At 37.4% G+C, this 20,303-nt stretch overlaps 1 protein-coding gene across 2 annotated transcripts in view; it reads right to left on the reverse strand.

Annotated features, from left to right (window-relative positions):
* The window catches only part of srbd1 (S1 RNA binding domain 1), a 52,690-nt gene extending 43,359 nt beyond the window's left edge, over positions 1-9,331 (reverse strand). Inside the window, exons 1-8 of one of the 2 annotated variants that reach the window (XM_058386760.1) lie at positions 8,922-9,331; positions 8,565-8,844; positions 7,942-8,178; positions 5,751-5,917; positions 5,161-5,278; positions 4,880-5,018; positions 4,175-4,271; positions 3,840-3,996 (exon numbers count right to left, since the gene is read on the reverse strand). In XM_058386760.1, coding sequence (XP_058242743.1) covers positions 3,840-3,996; positions 4,175-4,271; positions 4,880-5,018; positions 5,161-5,278; positions 5,751-5,917; positions 7,942-8,178; positions 8,565-8,844; positions 8,922-8,986 — 1,260 coding nt within the window. In that variant the 5' untranslated portion in view covers positions 8,987-9,331. The remainder of the gene's footprint in view (positions 1-3,839; positions 3,997-4,174; positions 4,272-4,879; positions 5,019-5,160; positions 5,279-5,750; positions 5,918-7,941; positions 8,179-8,564; positions 8,845-8,921) is intronic. The other variant, XM_058386761.1, reaches the window with a different exon arrangement.
* Positions 9,332-20,303: the final 10,972 nt, after the last annotated feature.

The following is a 20,303-nucleotide window of genomic DNA, read 5'->3' on the forward strand; positions in this document are numbered from 1 at the left end:
GAAATAAATCTCAATTCAATTCAAATCTTTAAATAATTTTTTCATTGTGGATAACTGACTGACTACTGCAAAACAACACAGTGTGAAATCTGATATTTTACAAACAATTTTAACCATAATCAAAGCTGAAAGTGATTGATATGTTTGTCATTTAATCTACAGTGCCAGTCAGAACAGAGGGCCAAAGTGCAAGCTAATAAATAAATAAATAAATAACAGAATAATTTATTTGGTCTTGTACAGTATGAATGAACAGGGTCATGTGCTGGGATCAGCTCAGTTTTGTCTTTTCTACACACCGATTTCATCAGAAATAATAGCTCCTTGCAGAAATGCATGTGTGTGAAATACTTTTTAATTCATGTAATTTCGTAAAGACTTGTAATAAAAAAAATTCTTCACATAAAAGGTATGTGGCCACCTGACCATTACAACCATATGTGCTTGTTGAACATCCCATTGCAGATTCATTCCACACTTTAGCGGTTACAATAATCTCCACTCTTCAGGGAAGGCGTTCTACTAGATGTCAGAACGTGGCTGTGGGATTTGTGTTCATTCACAGGAGCTTTAGTGAAGGCAGGCACTGATGTTGGGTTAGGGAGCTCCTATACAATTATGTGCTTTCAATTGTATGTCAACGGTTTGAGAAAAACCCACATATGGGTGTGACGTTTAGGTGTCCAGACATCTTTCACTCTATAGTGTAATTCTACACATATAACGTTATAACGAGATCCACTCCTATCGCTCCACATGTACTGTGGCTGAAGCTCTGTTGAGTTTGTAGTGTGTAGAACAGCAGTGTAAAACCCTGATGCTGGACTAATGATTCCAAAAGGAAATTCACTCAATTTGATTTTTCTATAGCACTTTTAACAAATGATATTTCCACAAAGCAGCTTTTCAGAAATCCAGATAGAGATTTAGATCTCTAGTGAGAAAGCCAGATATGACAGTGGCATGAAAAAAAAAAAACTCCCTGAGATGACCTGAGGAAGAAACCTTGAGAGGAACTGGAATCAAACAGGAAGCCATTTACTTCTTGGGGAAACAGAATAATGAGATTGTCTGATTGTTTTCCATACTCTCAGCACACATTATTCATGTAATCAGCTAATTTACAGCTGGTCCTGACTTAAAGTCAGTGTGTTGCAGGGCTGGGAAACTGTGCCCTATGTGTGTATGGCTTTAATGCATATGCAGGGCCCATGTTGTGTGGCACTACTAAATAAATGTTTCAATTAAAGTTGATCTGCTTACATTAAGAAACACAAATTCATTTTACAATAGACTTAGAGAGACACAAATATTGTACACTTTAGTCCTAATCACAGTATACAATTAAATTGTTGATTTGTTAATTACTCGATGATAATCTCATGTTATCATGCAGTCCGGATATATAACTTTGTAAATATTATAGTAATTATAGACACTAGATAATTAAAAGCATTTGGCTCTCTCAGGTATAGAAGAACCACAAATATTTTCCACACACAAATCTGATCTCAGCACACTCACTGCTGATGTGCTAAATCAAATACACAAGTACATGTGCCTCCTGTCACAACACATCCCACACTCTTCGTACCTAACAAAGCCACAAAAAGGTTCGTTTTCGCCATAGTGACACAGCGTGTAGGTCACAGGCAGCTCAAATTAACAGTTGCTGACAGTCCAGACCACCAAATTAACAAGGGTGGCCATGTAGAGTGCTTCAGAGGAGAAAGGCCTTCACCTCTCATTCATTCATTCACTCATCCTCACGCCCACCCGCCCTCTCTCTCTATTTCTCTCTCTCTCTCTCTCTCTCTAACAGAGCCCACAAGCAGCTGTCACCATGGAGGAAAGCCCGTCAATCTCAGCCCCTAATCCAATGGCACATGGATGGGGACATGTCACATATGTTAAGGAGGAGAGAGGTGGAATGACTGCAGGACAAAGAAAGGAGGTGAAAGGAAAGAGATGGTGGGATATATATATTTAAAAAAATAGCCACTGTGACATGCGGCTGGCAACCAGATCTGAGTAACCAGGGTGCCAGCAGTTGTGGGTGCTTCCCCTAAACTCCCATGACAGAAATGCTTCAAAGAGGCACTGAGAACCTGTGGAAATGCCACATTACTGCCACATTACTGATGCAGGAAGAATGCAGGTTTGCATGTACATTCTGGCATAACAAAAGAGAAAACTCATGCATTTGTAGGAGAAGAACAAATGCAAATAAATCACAGGTCTTTTGGTGAGAATCATACAACTGAGTTGAATTCGCTGAAATGTGTTAATAGTGCAAACACATAGAATGGTAGTTTTGTGTGCTAGAGGAGCAAAGTGTGGAATAAAAAGATAAAGATTTCTATCTATTTATTTATTTATTTTATATATAGACAAGTTATGAGTTAGTTAAATGTTCACAGAACAACACCTTACTTATGTCTAATCTGTATATACTGTATCTTTTTATTTATTTATTTTTATTGGATTTTTCATATATTCTATTATTTTTATTCATTTGGTAAGGAAGACATGCAAAGTAAGACTTTCATTGTATGGTCTAAACCGTTGCGTTTTCACTGTGCATATGACAATAAACCTCTTGAATCTTGAGTAGTTTTTTAAAGATAGTGACAGATTCTGCTGTCCGGATTTGGAAGTTCATTCCACCATTGTGACACATTAGGTTTAAATGTATAAAAACAGGTAGGTACAATGTTGTGGATAATCAAGAAGTAAAAGTAACACTGATTAAAAAAATAATAATAATCTGTTAAGTAAAACTCAACATGTTTAACCAACGTAAAAAAAAAAGGGAAGGAGGGAAGAAGTCTTTTGCATGGTTCATGGTTCATTTTGCATGTTTGTCTTGGTACTAAATGCAGTGTAAAATCAATGCAAAAATAGTAATTGTACATGCAGTGTGACTTACCAAGCCTGATTTCTTATGCCTTCTGATTAATCACTAATATTACCACAAACCAAACTAAATGATACAGAATAGGAATTAAATAAAGAAAGCTAAAATCATACTAGACCTTTTACCTGATTACTCTCAGATCCTAATGGCTCATTTAAGACAGGTGCATAAATACTGAGGCATTTGGCAGACCCCCTTATCTAGAGTGACTTAACACTTATACATTTATACAACTGAGCAGTTGAGGGTTAATGGGGTCCAGCAGTGGCAGCTTGGTGATCCTGGGATTTGAACTCACAACCATCTGATGAGTAATCCAACCTCTTAACCACTGAGTATAATTATATAACACATGGTCTACAAGAACAACGGCATAGAAGCACCACTTTTCCATCAACAGCTGCTCCGATGTGAAACAGCAATGAGGGGAAAAAAAGAATTTCCAGGAATGAAAAGTATATCTCTAATATTTAATAAGAGAATTAATACTTGTCATCAGGTGGCATCTAGTCAGATGCAGAGAATTAACTTTAACATAAATAATAAATCCTGAATTATAGCATTATACCACAGGCTTCTAAAAACATTTTACATTTAAAATTTGCATATAAAGTATAGCAGATATAGCATCAACCTAAACAAGTGAAAATAGACGTATGACTTAAAATTAGGGATCTTAAGGATAAAATAAAATAGTTTAATAATTTAATTTAATAATTTATTCTAATTTCTAGGTATTTAGTTATTTTTATATATTTATTTATTTTCATTTTTTCCCCTCCCCTTTCTCCGTTTCTCTTCTTTTGTAAAGCTGCTTTGAGACAATGTTCATTGTAAAAGGCACTAAACAAAATAAATTGAATTGAAAATTGAATTTCCTGGCCTGAGGCCATAAAGAGAGTAGAGAAGGCTGGGTCTGTACCTGATGGTGTTGGATTCTCTGCACACTACAACAGAATGAACTGTACAGGCTGAACTTGGAAATGTCTTTAGGCTTGCTCTTCTGATCTGCCTGCTGCTGCTCTTTAAGCGCCGTTTTAGACACTGTAGATTGGATTTTGACATCACTCCTATCACACCTGTAAGGGGACACCCACATACACACTCTTAATAAAACTAAACATCAATAAGAATGAAGTGCAAACTGACTCGTTTTTTGGACATCAAATCTGGACATGAAAGACAGGAATAAAGGGCTAGAGGAGAATGCCCTGGACAAAAGAGATCAATCAAGAAACAGCAGCATGCATGTCTTACAGTGATCTGATGTAGGTCAGCGTCTCGCTGTCTTTAGCAATCATATCGGCTAGAATTTGCTCGACACCTGTGGCGACCTCCTCAAGAGTGGACAAACCTGACCAGCAACACACACACACAGTTATTACAGATTACAGTTATTTAGTGAAGTATTAGCAAGCTCTTCAAATGGACTTCACAATATAAATAATACAAATGCATGATAGGACATCATTAGGCAATTCATATAAATAATCACTGGCAAACTGCAACATACTGAGATAAAAAATACTACAGGCAGTAACATTATTCTTGCTGAAGAGCTGCTGCAGAAGAGGATGCACCAGATACAGTGCAATGCTGCCCTCTAGTGACTGAAATAAATGTTCAGGTTTTGCACACAAATATTTGGGTGATTAAGTACAGACAAATAATAAAAAATTTGTAAATACTCCATAAAGTGCAAGTGGATTGGTTCACTCCATAGATCTGAAGGGTTTTAAAAAGAAGATAACAGAAACGGGAAAACTTGGTGGCCAGGACTGTTTTGTCCCTGACCTACCCTCTAATGGAGATCACTTTTAATCCACCAGATGGTGAAATGTTCCACAGATCAGTGTGTCCAACACTGCCTGGTGTGAGGTGTGTATACACAAACATGCAGCTGTGACTGTTTAAGATCATTAGTAAGTATAACAGTCATTAATACTCTAATTAGCTTCCTACCTTCCGTGTTGGGCTGGATCCGTGAGCTCAGATCAAGTGTTTGGGGTGACTGTAGAAGAGCCAGAGCAGCAGTCTCTAGACCGAGCTGCTTAGCTCGCCGTGCCTTTGACAACTTACTGCCCTTCTTATATGGAGCATACTGTAAAGAGCGAAATGTTATTATTTCCCATTTTTTAAAAAAAAATAGCAAATGTATAAAACTCTTTAACTAATGAAAACATTTCTTAATAATCAGTGAATAATATATAATAGTGAATAATAGGTTTATAGTGTATCCTGACCACATGGTCCAGTTCATCAGCACTTTTGCAGTCCTTCAGGGCTTTCTCAAGTTCAGAGGTCAAATTTCCCTCTTTCTTCAGGGTTTGGGTGATGGTCTGAGACTTCTTTGCCACTGAGCTAACACACACACACACACACACACAAACACCTCTCCAATATAAAGTCATCTGATGCATAAAGTATGGTTTGATGCCACTTCCTTCCTCATTTACATATTTGCACAATTTTATTTTATTATTATAATTTTATAATATAATTTTATTATAAATATTTATATATATATTTTTTTTTACAAAAAAGGTAAAATGTGAAGAAAACACTGAGAATGTTAAATGGTTAAAAGAATCATATTGCAATCTTAATGCCCAGTGTGTAATTTCAAACAAAATAAATTTCTTGAGCATGAGAATACACCAGTTCTCTAGTAATTGGTTAACATGTTTGGATGTCTGGTTAACAAATTAATTAAAGTCGCAATTAACTTAAAGCAGGTCAGTATGGACGCTTAATCGAACACAAACAGTTCCATTTATTTTTGTTATAATCTGAAATTTGTTCACACTGCTTCATTTCCCCCCAACTCACTCACCGGAGTTCCTCCAAAACAAGCTGGACATCCCTCACACTGTCCACATCCAGGTGGTTGATAAGCTCTTTCCTGTAGCGCACTATGAACGGGATGGTGTTCTCGTCCCTCAGGAGCTGAGCAATGTTACCACAGACCCACTGCTCCACTCCAGTCTTCTCAGCTAAAACCTTAATATGGAGCATCCACCACACACACACACACACACACACACCTTTTAGAATCGTCTGTTATAATATATTATGAGGAAGTGGAATAATCAATTAAATTTAAGTATCAAAGACACTTCAAATTACTATTATTGCTGTTCCATTTTATCTATTTAGAAGCTGGAGAGGTGTACTATTACTAAACATAATATCAAGGTGACAAAGTATTTTTAAACTGACACTTAACCTTCTAAACTGCGAAGTTTTAGAAATTTTATACAAGCATTTTGATACACCGATCAGGCATAATATTATGACCACTTGCCTAATATTGTGTTGGTCCCCCTATTACTGCCAAAACAGCCCTGACCCGTCGAGGCATGGACTCCACTAGATCCCTGAAGGTGTGATGCTGTATCTAGCACCAAGATGTTAGCAGCAGATCCTTTAAGTCCTCTAAGTTGCGAGTTGGGGCCTCCATGGATCGGAATTGTTTGTCCAGCACATCCCACAGATGCTCGATTGGATTGAGATCTGGGGAATTTGGAGGCCAAGTCAACACCACAAACTTCTTGTTGTGCTCATCAAACCATTCCTGAACCATTTTTGCTGTGGCCCGGTCATCAGGGAATACCGTTTCCATGAAAGGGTGTACATGGTCTGCAACAATGCTTAGGTAGGTGGTACGTGTCAAAGTAACATCCACATTGATGGCAAGGTTTCCCAGCAGAATGCTGCCCAAAGCATGACACTGCCTCAGCCAGCTTGCATTCTTCCCATAGTGCATCCTGGTGCCATGTGTTCGCCAGGTAAACGACGCACATGCACCTAGCAATCCATGTGATGTAAAATAAAACATGATTCATCAGACCAGGCCACCTTCTTCCATTGCTCAATGGTCCAGCTCTGATGCTCACATCCCCATTGTTGCTGCTTCGGCAGTGCACAGGGGTCAGCATGGGCACCCTGACTGGTCTGCGGCTATGTAACAAACTGCTATGCACTGTGTATTCTGACACCTTTCTATCAGAACCAGCATTAACTTTTTTGAGCAACAGTAGCTCGTCTGTTGGATCGGATCACACGGGCCAGCCTTCGCTCCCCATGTGCATCAATGAGCCTTGGCCGTCCATGACCCTGTCGCCTGATCACCACTGGTTCTTCCTTGGACCACTTTTGATAGATGTTTTGGTGATACTCTGATCCAGTCATCTAGCCATCACAATTTGGCTCTTAGTCAAACTCGCTCAAATCCTTATGCTTGCCCATTTTTCCTGCTTCTAACACATCAACTTTGAGGACAAAATGTTCACTTGCTGCCTAATATATCCCACCCACTAACAGCTGCCATGATGCGGAGATCATCAGTGTTACTCACTTCACCTGTGTTGTGAATTTACTGAAACAGACCAGGGGACTAGAAATTAGTGTTCAGCAGGAATGTTTTATTGTAGATCAGAACACACTGTGGTGGTACTGCAGTAATACAGTCCAGTGAAAAGGAACATGCATTACAAGGCCTTTGAGTGGGCAGGCCTTGATGGTGTGACAATACAAATGCCTAAAAGGTGATAAAAACCCCCAGGGGGAGGTGGACCTCAGAGGTGTCAACTCCCTGGTATGATAATGCAAAAGCCTAGAGGTGAAATTCTTAAACAAAGCATTGAATGGGAGAAAGATCTCCAGAGATGGCCACCCAACTGTCAGTTAGTTCACAGTTCCTGATCACTATCTGATTTAATCACAATTTGGTGGTGAGGGCTGAGATGCATAAATGTTATTCAAAGAGAAATGTATGTTGCAGTAGATTCCAGAGTGACCTCAGAATATGTTTTCCTACACCTGTCAGTGGTCATAATGTTATGCCGGATCGGTGTATAAAGTTGAAGTGCAACAAAGTGTAAAGTATAAGAATAAGAACATTTTGCAATGTTCAACCCTTTAACAAGTTATGTTCATTACAGTAAGTTGTCAGTTAATGCCTGACATTGAATAAAGAGAAAACGAAAAATGATGAACAACAACATACTCTCATAAGCTCTCACCTGTACTGGGTCCCAGTTCATCTGCAATTCATCCTGTAAATTATCAGCAGACTTTAGTTTGACCACTTTGCCCTGAGGCGCACTTGTGGTCTTCTGCTTCTTCTGCGCTGGTTCATCAAAGGTAAAGTCATCCTCAGGCTCTTCCTTTTTCATGCTATGGACCTGTGTACTGGATGATGGCCCTTCATGCGCAATAGCATCAGTACTGAACATCTTGTCCATGCTGAAGGACAGTCTCTGAAAGACAGTTCATTAAAAAAAAAAAAATTCATGGCCTTTTAAAGACTTCTGAATGCTACCTGCGTTACTGGAAATGTTAGTATCAGTTTCATGGATGCTTATGGCATATGTAATTAGCAGTCACATTAAATATTTTTCTGTTTACACCAGGATCCTCCCAAACCCTTGACAGTAAATGAAGTGACTAGTCTAAATTGTCAGTCACCCAGTGTTCCTGGGATCTATGGCACTAATCAGAATAAATCTGTTACTAAAGATTAATATGATGAATGAATGTTTCTATACAACAGCCCAAAAAATATCATGTCATCATATCATCATGCCATACAAGCCAAATGTTTTGTGTTATAAATGCTCAAGCATGGCAAATGACAAAAACTTACCTCTTCCTTGACCTGTACTTGTGGCAGTGATTCATTTTGCTGAAAACCTGCATTCTTTTTCTCTTCTCCTTTCTCTTTCTCGACTCTCTTCTTTCCTTTAAGGGCCCTTGGAGCTCTAGGCTTTCTCTCAGCCTTGGGTTTGGGCTCTTTAGGTTTAGCTGCTCGTTTAGTGGCCGGTTTCTGGTCAGTTGTTTCGCCTTTCTTCATCCTTCCTCTTCCTCTGGTCTTCTCCTCTGGTAGCCATTCCTCTGGTTCCTCCTCACTCCCTGGACTGTCTAGGCTACATTCACATTGTTTCTGTTACGTTTTGTTTACCTAATGTTTCCATATTAAAAGCTTCTGTGTGAATGTACTTACGGATCATCGTCTGAAGTCGGTTCCTTATACTCCTTTGCCTTTACCGCTCTCCGAGTCCGCAGCATCTTTGGTACTGAGATTAAGAAACGTATCCAAAAGCCACCATGACAGCACACTTGTACTAAATAATAAAGAAAGCCCACTAACTAGCTCTGCCTAGTGGTCTGGGTAGTATGCTACCTCGACGTTCAAATTTAGCGCCTTGATAGCTAGCTAGCATCTGCACAAGACAGCGTACATACTACTGTACTACATATTATGTCAAAATAGTACATATCTGATACATACTTGTGTATTTGAACTTTGACTGAATTGTCACTAAATTTGTGCAGCGAGCTTTGGAAAGGCATTTATTCAGCAACAAGTGGCATACTATTATGTGTACTATATAGTGCGTTAGTATGTGTGGGGGGTTTCTTCTTCTTTCTTCGTTCGTCTTTGCCTTACCGCCACCTACTGGTAGGGAGAAACCTAAATAAATAAATAGATAGATAGATAGATAGATAGATAGATAGATAGATAGATAGAAGTAAGTGATTTTCTATTTTACAGATGCAGCACGACATGTACACTATATTGCCAAAAGTTTTGGGACACCCCTCTAAATCATTGAATTCAGGTGTTGTTTTTCAGGAGTTGGGCTTGACCCCTTAGTTCAAGTGAAAGGAACTCTTAATGTTTCAGCCTACCAAGACATTTTGGACAATTCCATGCTCCCAAGTTTGGGAGACAGTTTGGGGATGACTCCTTCCTGTTTCAACATGACTGCACACCAGTGCACAAAGCAAGGTCCATAAAGACATGGATGAGTGAGTTTGGTGTGGAGGAACTTGACTGGCCTGCACAGAGTCCTGACCTCAACCTGATAGAACACCTTTGGGATGAATTAGAGCAGAAAAATAACACCTGAATTCAATGATTTGGATGGGTTTCCAAAAACGTTATATAGTGTATCCTCAAGTCGAGAGACTCGCACACTTCTGCTATAGAGTACTATAGATCAGCTGCCTCTGATAGGCAGTTGAGAGTCAATATTGTGCAAGCTTTTATTTTGTTCATTTTAAGTATTAAATTCTAGAAAGAAGCAAAATAATGCACTTTAAAGCTTAGAAATATTAAAGCTTAACAATCTTATATTTATTGTAATCTTAATAATAATAAGATGCAATAGTAGATATAGTTCACTAGATTCAAGATATTATCACATGCTAAGATCTCATCTTTTGCAATGTGGCTCGGATTTCAGCTATGAATATTAGTTTATTAGTTTGTTTGTCTCAAGGCACAGCATTGAAGAACAGTGGGGTAGCCGTTCGTTGAGGTTTTTTTGATACAGATTAAAAAATGTGCTGTTTTACACATGTATCTGAACTGGCAAATATATATATAATAAAAAGGGATATTTTTCCAAACAAATCAAATCAGCCAGCAACTTGAACTGCAAAACTAAATGAAGCTTATGACTGCCACGCATTATTCATAGATTGCCACAAGATGGTGTAAAAACTCAGAAACTAAACCACAAACACTCACAAATATCATTAAGTAGGCAGCTCTTGGACGTTCTAAAGCAAGCAGAGAACAGCAAATCCATTCGTTGATGGAAGAATTGATGTTCATTTGACCAAAATCATTAGTAGTTGAAATACCAGATGCTTGAATATGGCTGTGTCCTGGCTTGTAATATTGCATAAGATGCAGCTGTGAATATGAAACATTACTGGCTATTGACAGGTTTTAAGCTCAAATAAAAACACTGCTAAAGCATAATGCTGTTTCCTAAGCTTGAGCAATGCCTTTGACTTTCTGCCATTAAGTTATTTCATGTCTTAGTTGTAAAATATTTTTGATCACAAAGCATAAGCCAAATGGAAAAAAAGGGTAAATGTTTCCATTGAATAAGACAGTGTATTGAAGTTATATTATTTATATAATTCCTATGAGAATGCCAGTTGCTAATATGGCAAGTTTTTAAATTACAGTGTGAATTATAAGCAAAGAAAACTTTTTGGTAACCTATTAATTTATTTTATTGTGCTGAATGAGTCCCTTGGCTCAAAACTGATTTTTTTTAAAATTATTATTATTTTTTAAAATACTTTACTGTAAAGTTTGTAGCGCTCCACTGTATGATTACAGTGATTACAGCCCCAGTTCTGACCTCATTTATTTAAAACTGTATATTAATGCATTAGGCATGTAGATAGATAGATAGATAGATAGATAGATAGATAGATAGATAGATAGATAGATAGATAGATAGATAGATAGATAGATAGATAGATAGATAGATAGATACTAAAAATACTAAATACAAAAAATGTAAAGGTAATAAAGATAATAAGGGAATTTGCAAAATCCGAGTATGCGAGTGTTTTCAACGAGTCCTGTGCAAAACTGAGTGCTTTATCTTAAAATTATAATGCTACTAGTTAATTAAAAAACAAATGACAGAAACCACAAACATGTAATGTTTGACTTGTTCTTTAAATAATAGGATTATAGATACATTAAATACATTATAAAGGATTATAAATACATGAAATTGTGAGATCCATAGCAAATGATTTGTTTTTAAAGTTTCTTCATTTCTGGATAACTGCTCAGAACAGTATGAAGTTGTTTCTCCCACACACCAACAAAATGGTGCTAGTTTTTTTTTTTTTTAATTATTATTGTTACTATATTATTTTTAGTAATCATTGATGTTTTTTTCTTTGCACATATCCTCCCTGTTGCTGCAGTATTTCTTTTTTTGTTTGGATAGTGATAGAGCATAACCTCTCTCTGTCTGTCACCTATATTTGGCCTCTTCCTGATAAAAGCCTGTGCACTGGAGAAGAGAGGCAAAGGGAGTAGGTGGGAGTTATGTAATTTCTTTGTGTCGCTTCCAGAGAGAACAATTAGTGGATACACAATTATGCCTCAAACATATTTTGTTAAAATCTACATTCAGAATACAAACCTGTGAGGGGAAGAGTGATAGCAAATTGGGTATGGTGATTAAACTTACATCCAATAAAATGCATTCAAAAATAACATGTGACTTGACTGCAAGCATTTCCTTATTAGATTAGATATTGTGTCACATTGATACTTGACAAATCAAGTGACTTCTCAAAATTCTATTTTGCTAGACTTTAGGAAATATCTATTCTCAGCAGACAAGGAATTTGAATTATTATGAGTAGCTGCCATGCACCTGTAATTGTAAAAGATAGCTTGTGGAGAAGGGTTAATGTTCACAAAAAAATGTACACTCCAGCAGTGTTCTGCCCTATGACGACATTATTAAATCACGATTAGATTACTGATGCTCCGATTACCCTACATCAGAATCAAGTGGAAATCGGTGGACACACAGGTTCTTATTGTGAATGAGGACAAACCAGCCCACACATCCCAGTGTTATCCAGGACACCAAACACTGTAGCACAGTAGGGTCTCTGTGGAGACAGGGTGGCGAGAAGAGAACCCCACATGCATGTCCTGCACTGGAAGTGGTTTCGATTAGCACAACAATCTGGTATTGGTACTAACACTTTTGGCAGGTAAAGAGTTTATTATTAAGCATAGAATATTGCCACACTGAGTATCCATGAGCTAAGAACATTTCTTTTGTTCCTGATCAGCTTTCATTAATAAAAGCCAAATGTTGATTGATTGGAACGAGATGTTAAGACAAAACTCAGAATATTAATACTCTCCATCTTTTCTTGTAGTTATCAACAATTCTTGTCTTTTTACATAGAATGTATGTTGCATCATTTCTAATATTGAACACTTTGTGCATGTTCCTGAATTTGTCCACCCTGTGATAATGGGGTCACTGTCTCTTTAAGACACCTACCCTTTAACATTATTGACATCCCAGCTACCTTACATAGACTGATGAACCCACAGTAAATATTTACATTTACATCCATTTATATTTCCTAATTTTTCATCATATTGCCATTTTGGCTTGATGTGGTAAAGCTTAACATATTAACTCGGGTAAAATATTCAATTATAAAAAATTATAAAAATACACAGTATGTTTGTGAAACAAAAGGAGGTCTTAACGTCTTTAAACATGAAACTTTAACACTGGAAAATTAGGAATATTTAAGATTTTTCTCTTTAAGTGGTGGTATCATATGTGTCATTAAATGTGTCGGTGTTATTAAGATGTTTTGTAATTATTTCTATGATCTCTAATACAGGATGTGATCAAAATAAGTGAGAGAAAATTGCTGTAATGTGACATTATTTTAAACTGTTGTACACTATGGTCCTGCACTGCCCCATCACATCCTTACTTTCATGTTTCTATCAAAGCAAATAGATTATTAATATAAGAAATTTTATAAAAACAAGGATCATATTATTTGAAATTGTTATCAGATATGTTTGCCGGTAAATTTGTAGCTTTTAATATTAAAAAAAAAGAGAGAGAGAAGAATTATTCTTAAGAAAATGACACAAAAGCTCTTCAAAAAAATAAAAAGTGCAATATATCATGTCATCATTTTTTATGTTCACTGTATATCCACATATACTGTATCTATATAGTCTATCAGGGTAGATATATAAACCTATATCTTGTACCTGATTCACAAAACTGTCTACATGTAATTAACTTGGAGTAGTTTGCATTATTGTTAAGATTATAAACCTTCTATTTGCAAGTTATGACACCCTAAAGGCACCTTCTGCTGATACTGACCCTTGAAGTAACACTACTTGCTCAGACAAAGTCAAAACTTTATCTACAGTAATAAAATATCTTAGATTCAAGGACAATGTTTAAGCAGGTTAAAACAAGCAAAATAAAATCACCACCTCAGGAGGTACGAGATAAATGTGTCAAGCATTAAGCCACCATGCTTTCCATGCTCCGCAACCCTCCTTAACAATAAGATAAAAAGTTAAAATATATTAATATATAAAATTAAAATTACTAGAAAAAAAAAGCCTCTAAGCATTGATATTGTTCATTCTCAGAACTCCATGCCTCAATACTGATACTGATACTGATACTGTCATTTATCTGTATATGAATCTCTCTGTTCAAAAAATGAAAGTTTGTTTCAGGGTAATTTTTATAAAAATGGCTCCTAAAAAAAGTCCTAAAATTCTAACAGTGCAATTGTACTAATCTTCATGCAATATTTAAAGAGATAATCAAAATAACATTTGTCTTCAGAGAACACTTTATTACTTAAAAGGTTCATATTAGCTGAAAAGACAAACATCTGTAAATGTATTTTTCTTAGGATTTCAAGAAAAATGAATCATGTGATATACCCACATATAAAATAAAAAGTTAGAAAACTGACAGCAGAAGGGTTTAAAGCAGATGGTCTTGTTGTTTCCTGGCAAAAATGTTGCAAGTAACAAGTACAAGATTACAGAGTGGGGTAAATTCATAGGGCTTTACTTGTTACAAACAGATCATAGATGGCCACAGACTCTAATTGTGGGCTACTATGGGAAAAACGATGAGTCAGTTTTACACAGAACTCTGTAAACATCACTCTTGTTCATTAGTGAGCTGAATGAATGGGAGAGCTACTAATGAGAGCACTCCTATTAGGGGTCCCATTAAATGTTGCTTTTAAGATTTTGTTGCAGCCATCATACAGGCTGAGACAGATGATGAGTTGGGCTACTGATGCATGAAATAATGAATGCATTTTTAATAGATCATATACTTCAAATTTGAGATTACTGTGTCGATGTGTATACATAATTATTTCTAAAAAATTCTATAATTATTTACAGTATCATTATCATTATCTACACAAGACTAGCATTTAGTAATAACTAATGAAAAACTTTCAGGAAGCAAAGCAGTGTTGGTAAGTCCAGGTGCAGGCAGTCATTAATCAGGTGAAAGTTATCATGACAGTTGTTGTGTGAAAGGGAAATGTAGTCTGTGTCAGCCAAGTCTGAAGGCCCTGGTGCATTCTGGGAGATTTGTTGCCAATTCCAGCGTTGACATGACACAGTCCGCCAAGCCAAATGACTCACGTGAATGTGTATGGTAGGGAAGCAGAGCAAAATGTCATTGATGTAAGTGATACATTTCCCCAACATGTTCCAAAGTATGTCACAGATCACGTGTTGGAAGACTGCTGGAGTGCCAGAGAGCCCAAGTGACCAAAGATGGTTCTAAATAACATTTTCCACTCATCCCTCTGATTCTAATGAGGTTGTATTGCAGTTTGCAAATCCAGTTTGGTAAAAACATGGGAATTTCTGAACTGTTCCAAGGATAACAGTACCAGAGAAAAGGGATACTGAAATTAAGGGATACTTTACCGTGATTTAGTTCAACACTCTAGAATTGATGCATGGATGAATTCTGAACCCTTTCTTCTAAAAATTTTGCAGATGCTGGGGATGTGGGAGTCAAATGTGGCTTTGTTTAAGTGCTTCTCCAATGTTCTCTTCCAATTTGTGATAATTGATTGGTGTGGATATGGGGCAGCTTTGTGTCTGCTGTGAGCTCTATGGCACCGTCTTAAGGTTTTTGAGGAGGCAAACTGCTTACCTTAGCTTTGTTGAAAACTATGCTGAATTCATGATATACTTGTGGAATTTCCACCATGGTGGTTATCTCAGGGCTTTTAACTGAAGGGTTGTGAGTGTGCATCCATGGGAAACCAAGAATTATGGGATATCTTGCCGAGTGGGTGACCACAAATGATAAGCACTCATGGTATAAAGCAATGACATGAAGCATAACTGGCAAAGTGTGATGAGTGATGAAAGAATGATGCTCTGCGCTCCAGAGCTTGAACATGCAGGGGTGTCTTGAAAGGCTGAACTTTGATGTGGAGCTTGTCAACAAGGTCTTGGTTAGTGATGTTTCCAGCGGTTGTGGAGTGCTGGTAGCACTGAAACAATAAAGGAAGCCTCTAAATGGCTTATCTTAATGTCAATAGAGAAGGTCTGATAAGATAAGTAACCAAAGAACCTCAATGTATTTGAGTGAGCAGAGGAGTTGGCTCATGCATGAGAGGACTGTGGAACCTCAGGTGGAAGATGAGACGAGCACTGAGCTAAAAGATAAGCTTGACCATTTTGCATGAGTTCATGCTTTTGATTGAGTAGTAGTTGGTCTTGTCAAATGAAGAGGCCATTTCAGCATGTGTGATATGTTAGCACATATGTTAGGAACCCCAGTGTACATTCAAGTCTAGCTGTGGTTCCCTTATTCGGGTCACAACATTTGCTTCCTAAATTGGTTGGACCCCTCCTTGCTTTCTGGGGAATGATCAAATATATGTTGGGATAGTGTGATGAAACATGTCTTCATAGGATTTGATCAGCACTTTTACTTGGTGCCAGACCACTGTAGCCCAGGTCAGTCCTTTAGGCAAGAGTCAAGAAGCTTGTATTGTCATTTTGACCATATATACTGAAATTAAACAACCTTCCTCCAGGACCCTGGTGCTACATAAAGACACAGAGCTACATAAGACAACACAGAGCTAAGGGCTGAAAATTAACCTATTTACATTAAAGTGCAAGTGTGCAAACAGTGCAAGACAGGAAACAACAGGTGCACAAATTAGTGCCAACCAGTCTGTTTGGTTCGGAGTGAGTGCAAATAAGGATGCTGTTATATTGTAAGCATATGGACATATGATATCAGTAGTTCATAGCAGCATTATGTGATGGGCAAAAAGTGGAGTGCAAAATCTATCTGTTATGAGACTGATGAACTGATTAAATTAAGATTCCTTATATAGAAAGTATAGAAAGCATTTTAGCATAAATCTCTTTCATATGGTTGCATCTGTGGCATATATCCAGGTTTAAGACAAGCAGAGAAGCGTGCTAAGATGAGGTTTAAGAGAAAACAGCTAGCAAAGGTGTCAGAACATTGGTTAGCTGCATGAACCAGTAGCTGTTGCCAGACTAGCATTCTTGTTGCATCCATGTTGATGGTGAAGTATACTGTCAGGCATTAAGAAACACTGCAAAAGCAAATAATGCTGTTACTGAAAACACAGACAGGCAAACAGATCCAAATAGTCTGGTGATGAGCAGAGATAACAGGACAAAACCACAATCATGAAACCATGAAATTAAAAACATCTTGAACTAGAGAATTGCAAACTGTAAACAAAGGCTAGTATGTCAGGTATGGAAAACTGGATGATACTTTGCATCATGGGATTGTTTGTGAGTGCTTTATGTATGTGTGTGCGTGTGAGGCAGTAAGTCAGTGTGCTTCCTCCTTTATATGAACAGTGAAATTGAACGTTGTTGTTGTTTTTTTGGCTGCTTCCTGTTCGGGGTCGCCACAACAGATCATTTGGTCTGCGTGTTTCAATTTGGCACAGGTTTTACGCCGGATGCCATTCATGATGCACCCCTTCCCATTTATGTGGGCTTGGGACCGCCACTGAGAGTTAACTATTCAGTGGCTGGGTTAGGCCTGGGAATTGAACCCGAGCCGTGGCAATGAGAGCGCGGAATCCTGCTGCTGGACCATCAGGAGGCCTCATGAACAGTGAAATTGAATACAGTTGGTAATATAGTGGATGGCATTGCCACCTCACATCTCTGGTCTCCCCAGTTCTGCCCCTAGGTATAGAATGCAGGATACATTCAGTGTTTCTGGATAAGCTCCTAACCCACCATGACCCTGACAAAGATAAAAGGATCACTTAAAATCACTGAATGAAAGTTTGGAAATCACCATCCAAACCTTTGTTAGCTCAATGGATAAGACACTGGACTTTTAATCTAAAGATCAAGCTGCCGCTCCTGGACTCTTAAGAAAAGCTCTTAACCCTCTACTGCTCAGTTGTATATAATGATGTAAATATAAGTTGGACAAAGACATCTGCCAAATGCCATAAATGTATTTAATGGTATATTGATTTACTGATTGACTGATTGATTGATTGATTGATTGATTCTAAGGAATAGATTCACATATACACAAAATGTACATTAATAACCCTTATACACAATGTTTAGGTTATGAAAGCTTCTTTTTTTCCAGTATGGTTTGTGCAGGGGCTAGTAATTATTAATAAACTATTATCACAACAAATTGTCACTACGCACAGGGATGAGGAGAAGGTTTATTTACACAAAAATAAAGAAGAGTTTCACTGTTAGTTTATTATGATCCTTAAGAGTCTTATAAGAAAAGCTTCTTTTCTTCAGCTGCTGTGTGTGCTATAAATGGAGAATAGACTGAAATAAACTGTTTATTTAAATCCCTGTGCTAAATAAAGCTATTTATTTATCTGACAAAAACAGAGAATGTTTGGGGGCATGAAAAATTATGTGTTTGTGTGCGCAATTATCTTTGTCTATAAAACATTAATCTAAGATGAGGAAAGATAATTTGTGCCAGAGTTAACTACTAGCAAGTTTCCATCTGGGCAAGTAAATAGAGACAAAGAATAACAAAACCTGAATTCCTACCTTAAGCAAGTGTAACCCCTACCTACCCCAACCCACATCAATACATAAAACACACACAAACACATCACCACTGGATTGGAGAAAAAGTTTACGAATATGTGGCTAAATATTTGATGTCCATTTTGAATAAAAAAAAGTGGTACTTGTCATTACTAGACCCAGAATCTAAATGCAGATGTGACAGAATATTAAAAATCCAGTGATAGAAAAAATACAAATATAAACATGTATTTGCTATTTCATTTGCCTTGTGAACAAATGTAATGTAATACATAATTAAAATTTAATTGTAAATCATGTCTACACATTTTTATAAGTAAGAATAATAATAAGAAGAAGCCGTTATTTTTGTCAAATTACATTACAGCATAGTGAAATTCTTTCTTCACATATCCCAGCTTTTTTTGGAAGTTGGGGTTAGAGTACAGGGTCAGCTGTGATACAGCATGCCTGGAGCATAGAGAGCCTTGTTCAGGAGCCCAACAGTGGGGGCTGGGTGGCACGGGGGCCTGAACTTTGACCCTCCAATCAACATCTAAGAGACTTTATCACTTGAGCTACCACTGCCCCATGATGAAGAAGAAAAATTACTTTAATTGTGATATATACTGTACAGCAAAATTCTTCTCTTTACATATGCCAGCTTCTAATGAAGTTGGAAGTTGGGGTCAGATCGCAGTGTCAACCATGTACTAAATGTACACAGGGCGCATCTCAGTATTTTGTAGTATAAATGTAGTATAAATAAAAAGTAATATCAGGAGGATAACAATACTGCATGTTATTTATAAATGCCAGTGGTGTTCATCAGTGGAGTTGAGTCATCAGTGTCACAAAGTGTTATAAGCCAGGGTCCTTACCAGTGGCCTGTCTTAAGTACACAGTATACTGATTCATGGCCTATGGAGCTGCTTGAGACCCACCCAGGGTTAAGGGCCTTGCTCCATTTGCTCACCCTCACTTTAACCCCTGACCTTTTCATCAGTGACCCAGAGCCTTAGCCACTGAGCCACTATTACATTGCATAAGCATTGTGTACAGCAATATACAACAACTACAAGAATGATAAAACTGACTTTTTCAAAACCGGTTCTGATCCTGACATATTCAAACGATAATAAATAATATAAATAAGTAATAAATCTGTCCAATTGTGATTGCACTTTCTCATCCTCAGACTAACCAAAGTCCATGCCTTTGCAATTTCATTTGCATTAGAGCTGTAGATGTCTAATTAGCATTTGAACTAAAAGTCTGGAAATGCTTCATGTTTCATTACTCATTTGAGGCAGTTTCATTAAAGAGCCTGTTTAAGCTTTCCTGAGTTTGTAATGAAAATGAAACATTTTAATAAGTAATCTTTTACCTTTTATTCTTTTATTATTTAGTAGCATTATTTAGGTCGAGTAATCAGCAAATGCGTGTATGGGAGTTAGTGAATGAGTGAGGGAGAGAGAGAGAGAGAGGTAGAGAACAGAAAGACAGACAGACAGACAGACAGATAAGGCAGACTGGAAAAAATGAAGTTTGTTCTTTTGTTCTTGTTAAAATAATTGTGTGAGATTGTGTGCTCCGGTTCACAGCCACTGTTTTGGAAATGTGAAATTTAAAGGAAATCACCAGCTCTGAACTGGCAGTTCCTCCCATTTCCCCCTGCTTTGTTTTCTTCTTTGGCTATAAGAATCAGAAATATCTGAATCAGCCAATCCAAAAATGAAATCTTTGTAGTTGGGGAATGAATGGAAGTCTGCTTTTCGTTTGCAAGTTACTGACTATGGGAAGGAAGAGGCTCACAAAGACTCAAGGGTTGTTATGTTTGAGATGTGCACGTTTGCCCTGGAGCAGCTCCACATTTCGGCTTGTAGCTGTATAAAAAACAGTCCCCTGAGGAAAACTAGCAGGAAAAGAAGTCCCTCGTTGTTAAATTGTTTTTGTTATTTTCAA

The sequence above is a fragment of the Hemibagrus wyckioides genome, linkage group LG03 (genome assembly GCF_019097595.1).
Source record: "Hemibagrus wyckioides isolate EC202008001 linkage group LG03, SWU_Hwy_1.0, whole genome shotgun sequence".
NCBI lineage: Eukaryota > Metazoa > Chordata > Actinopteri > Siluriformes > Bagridae > Hemibagrus > Hemibagrus wyckioides.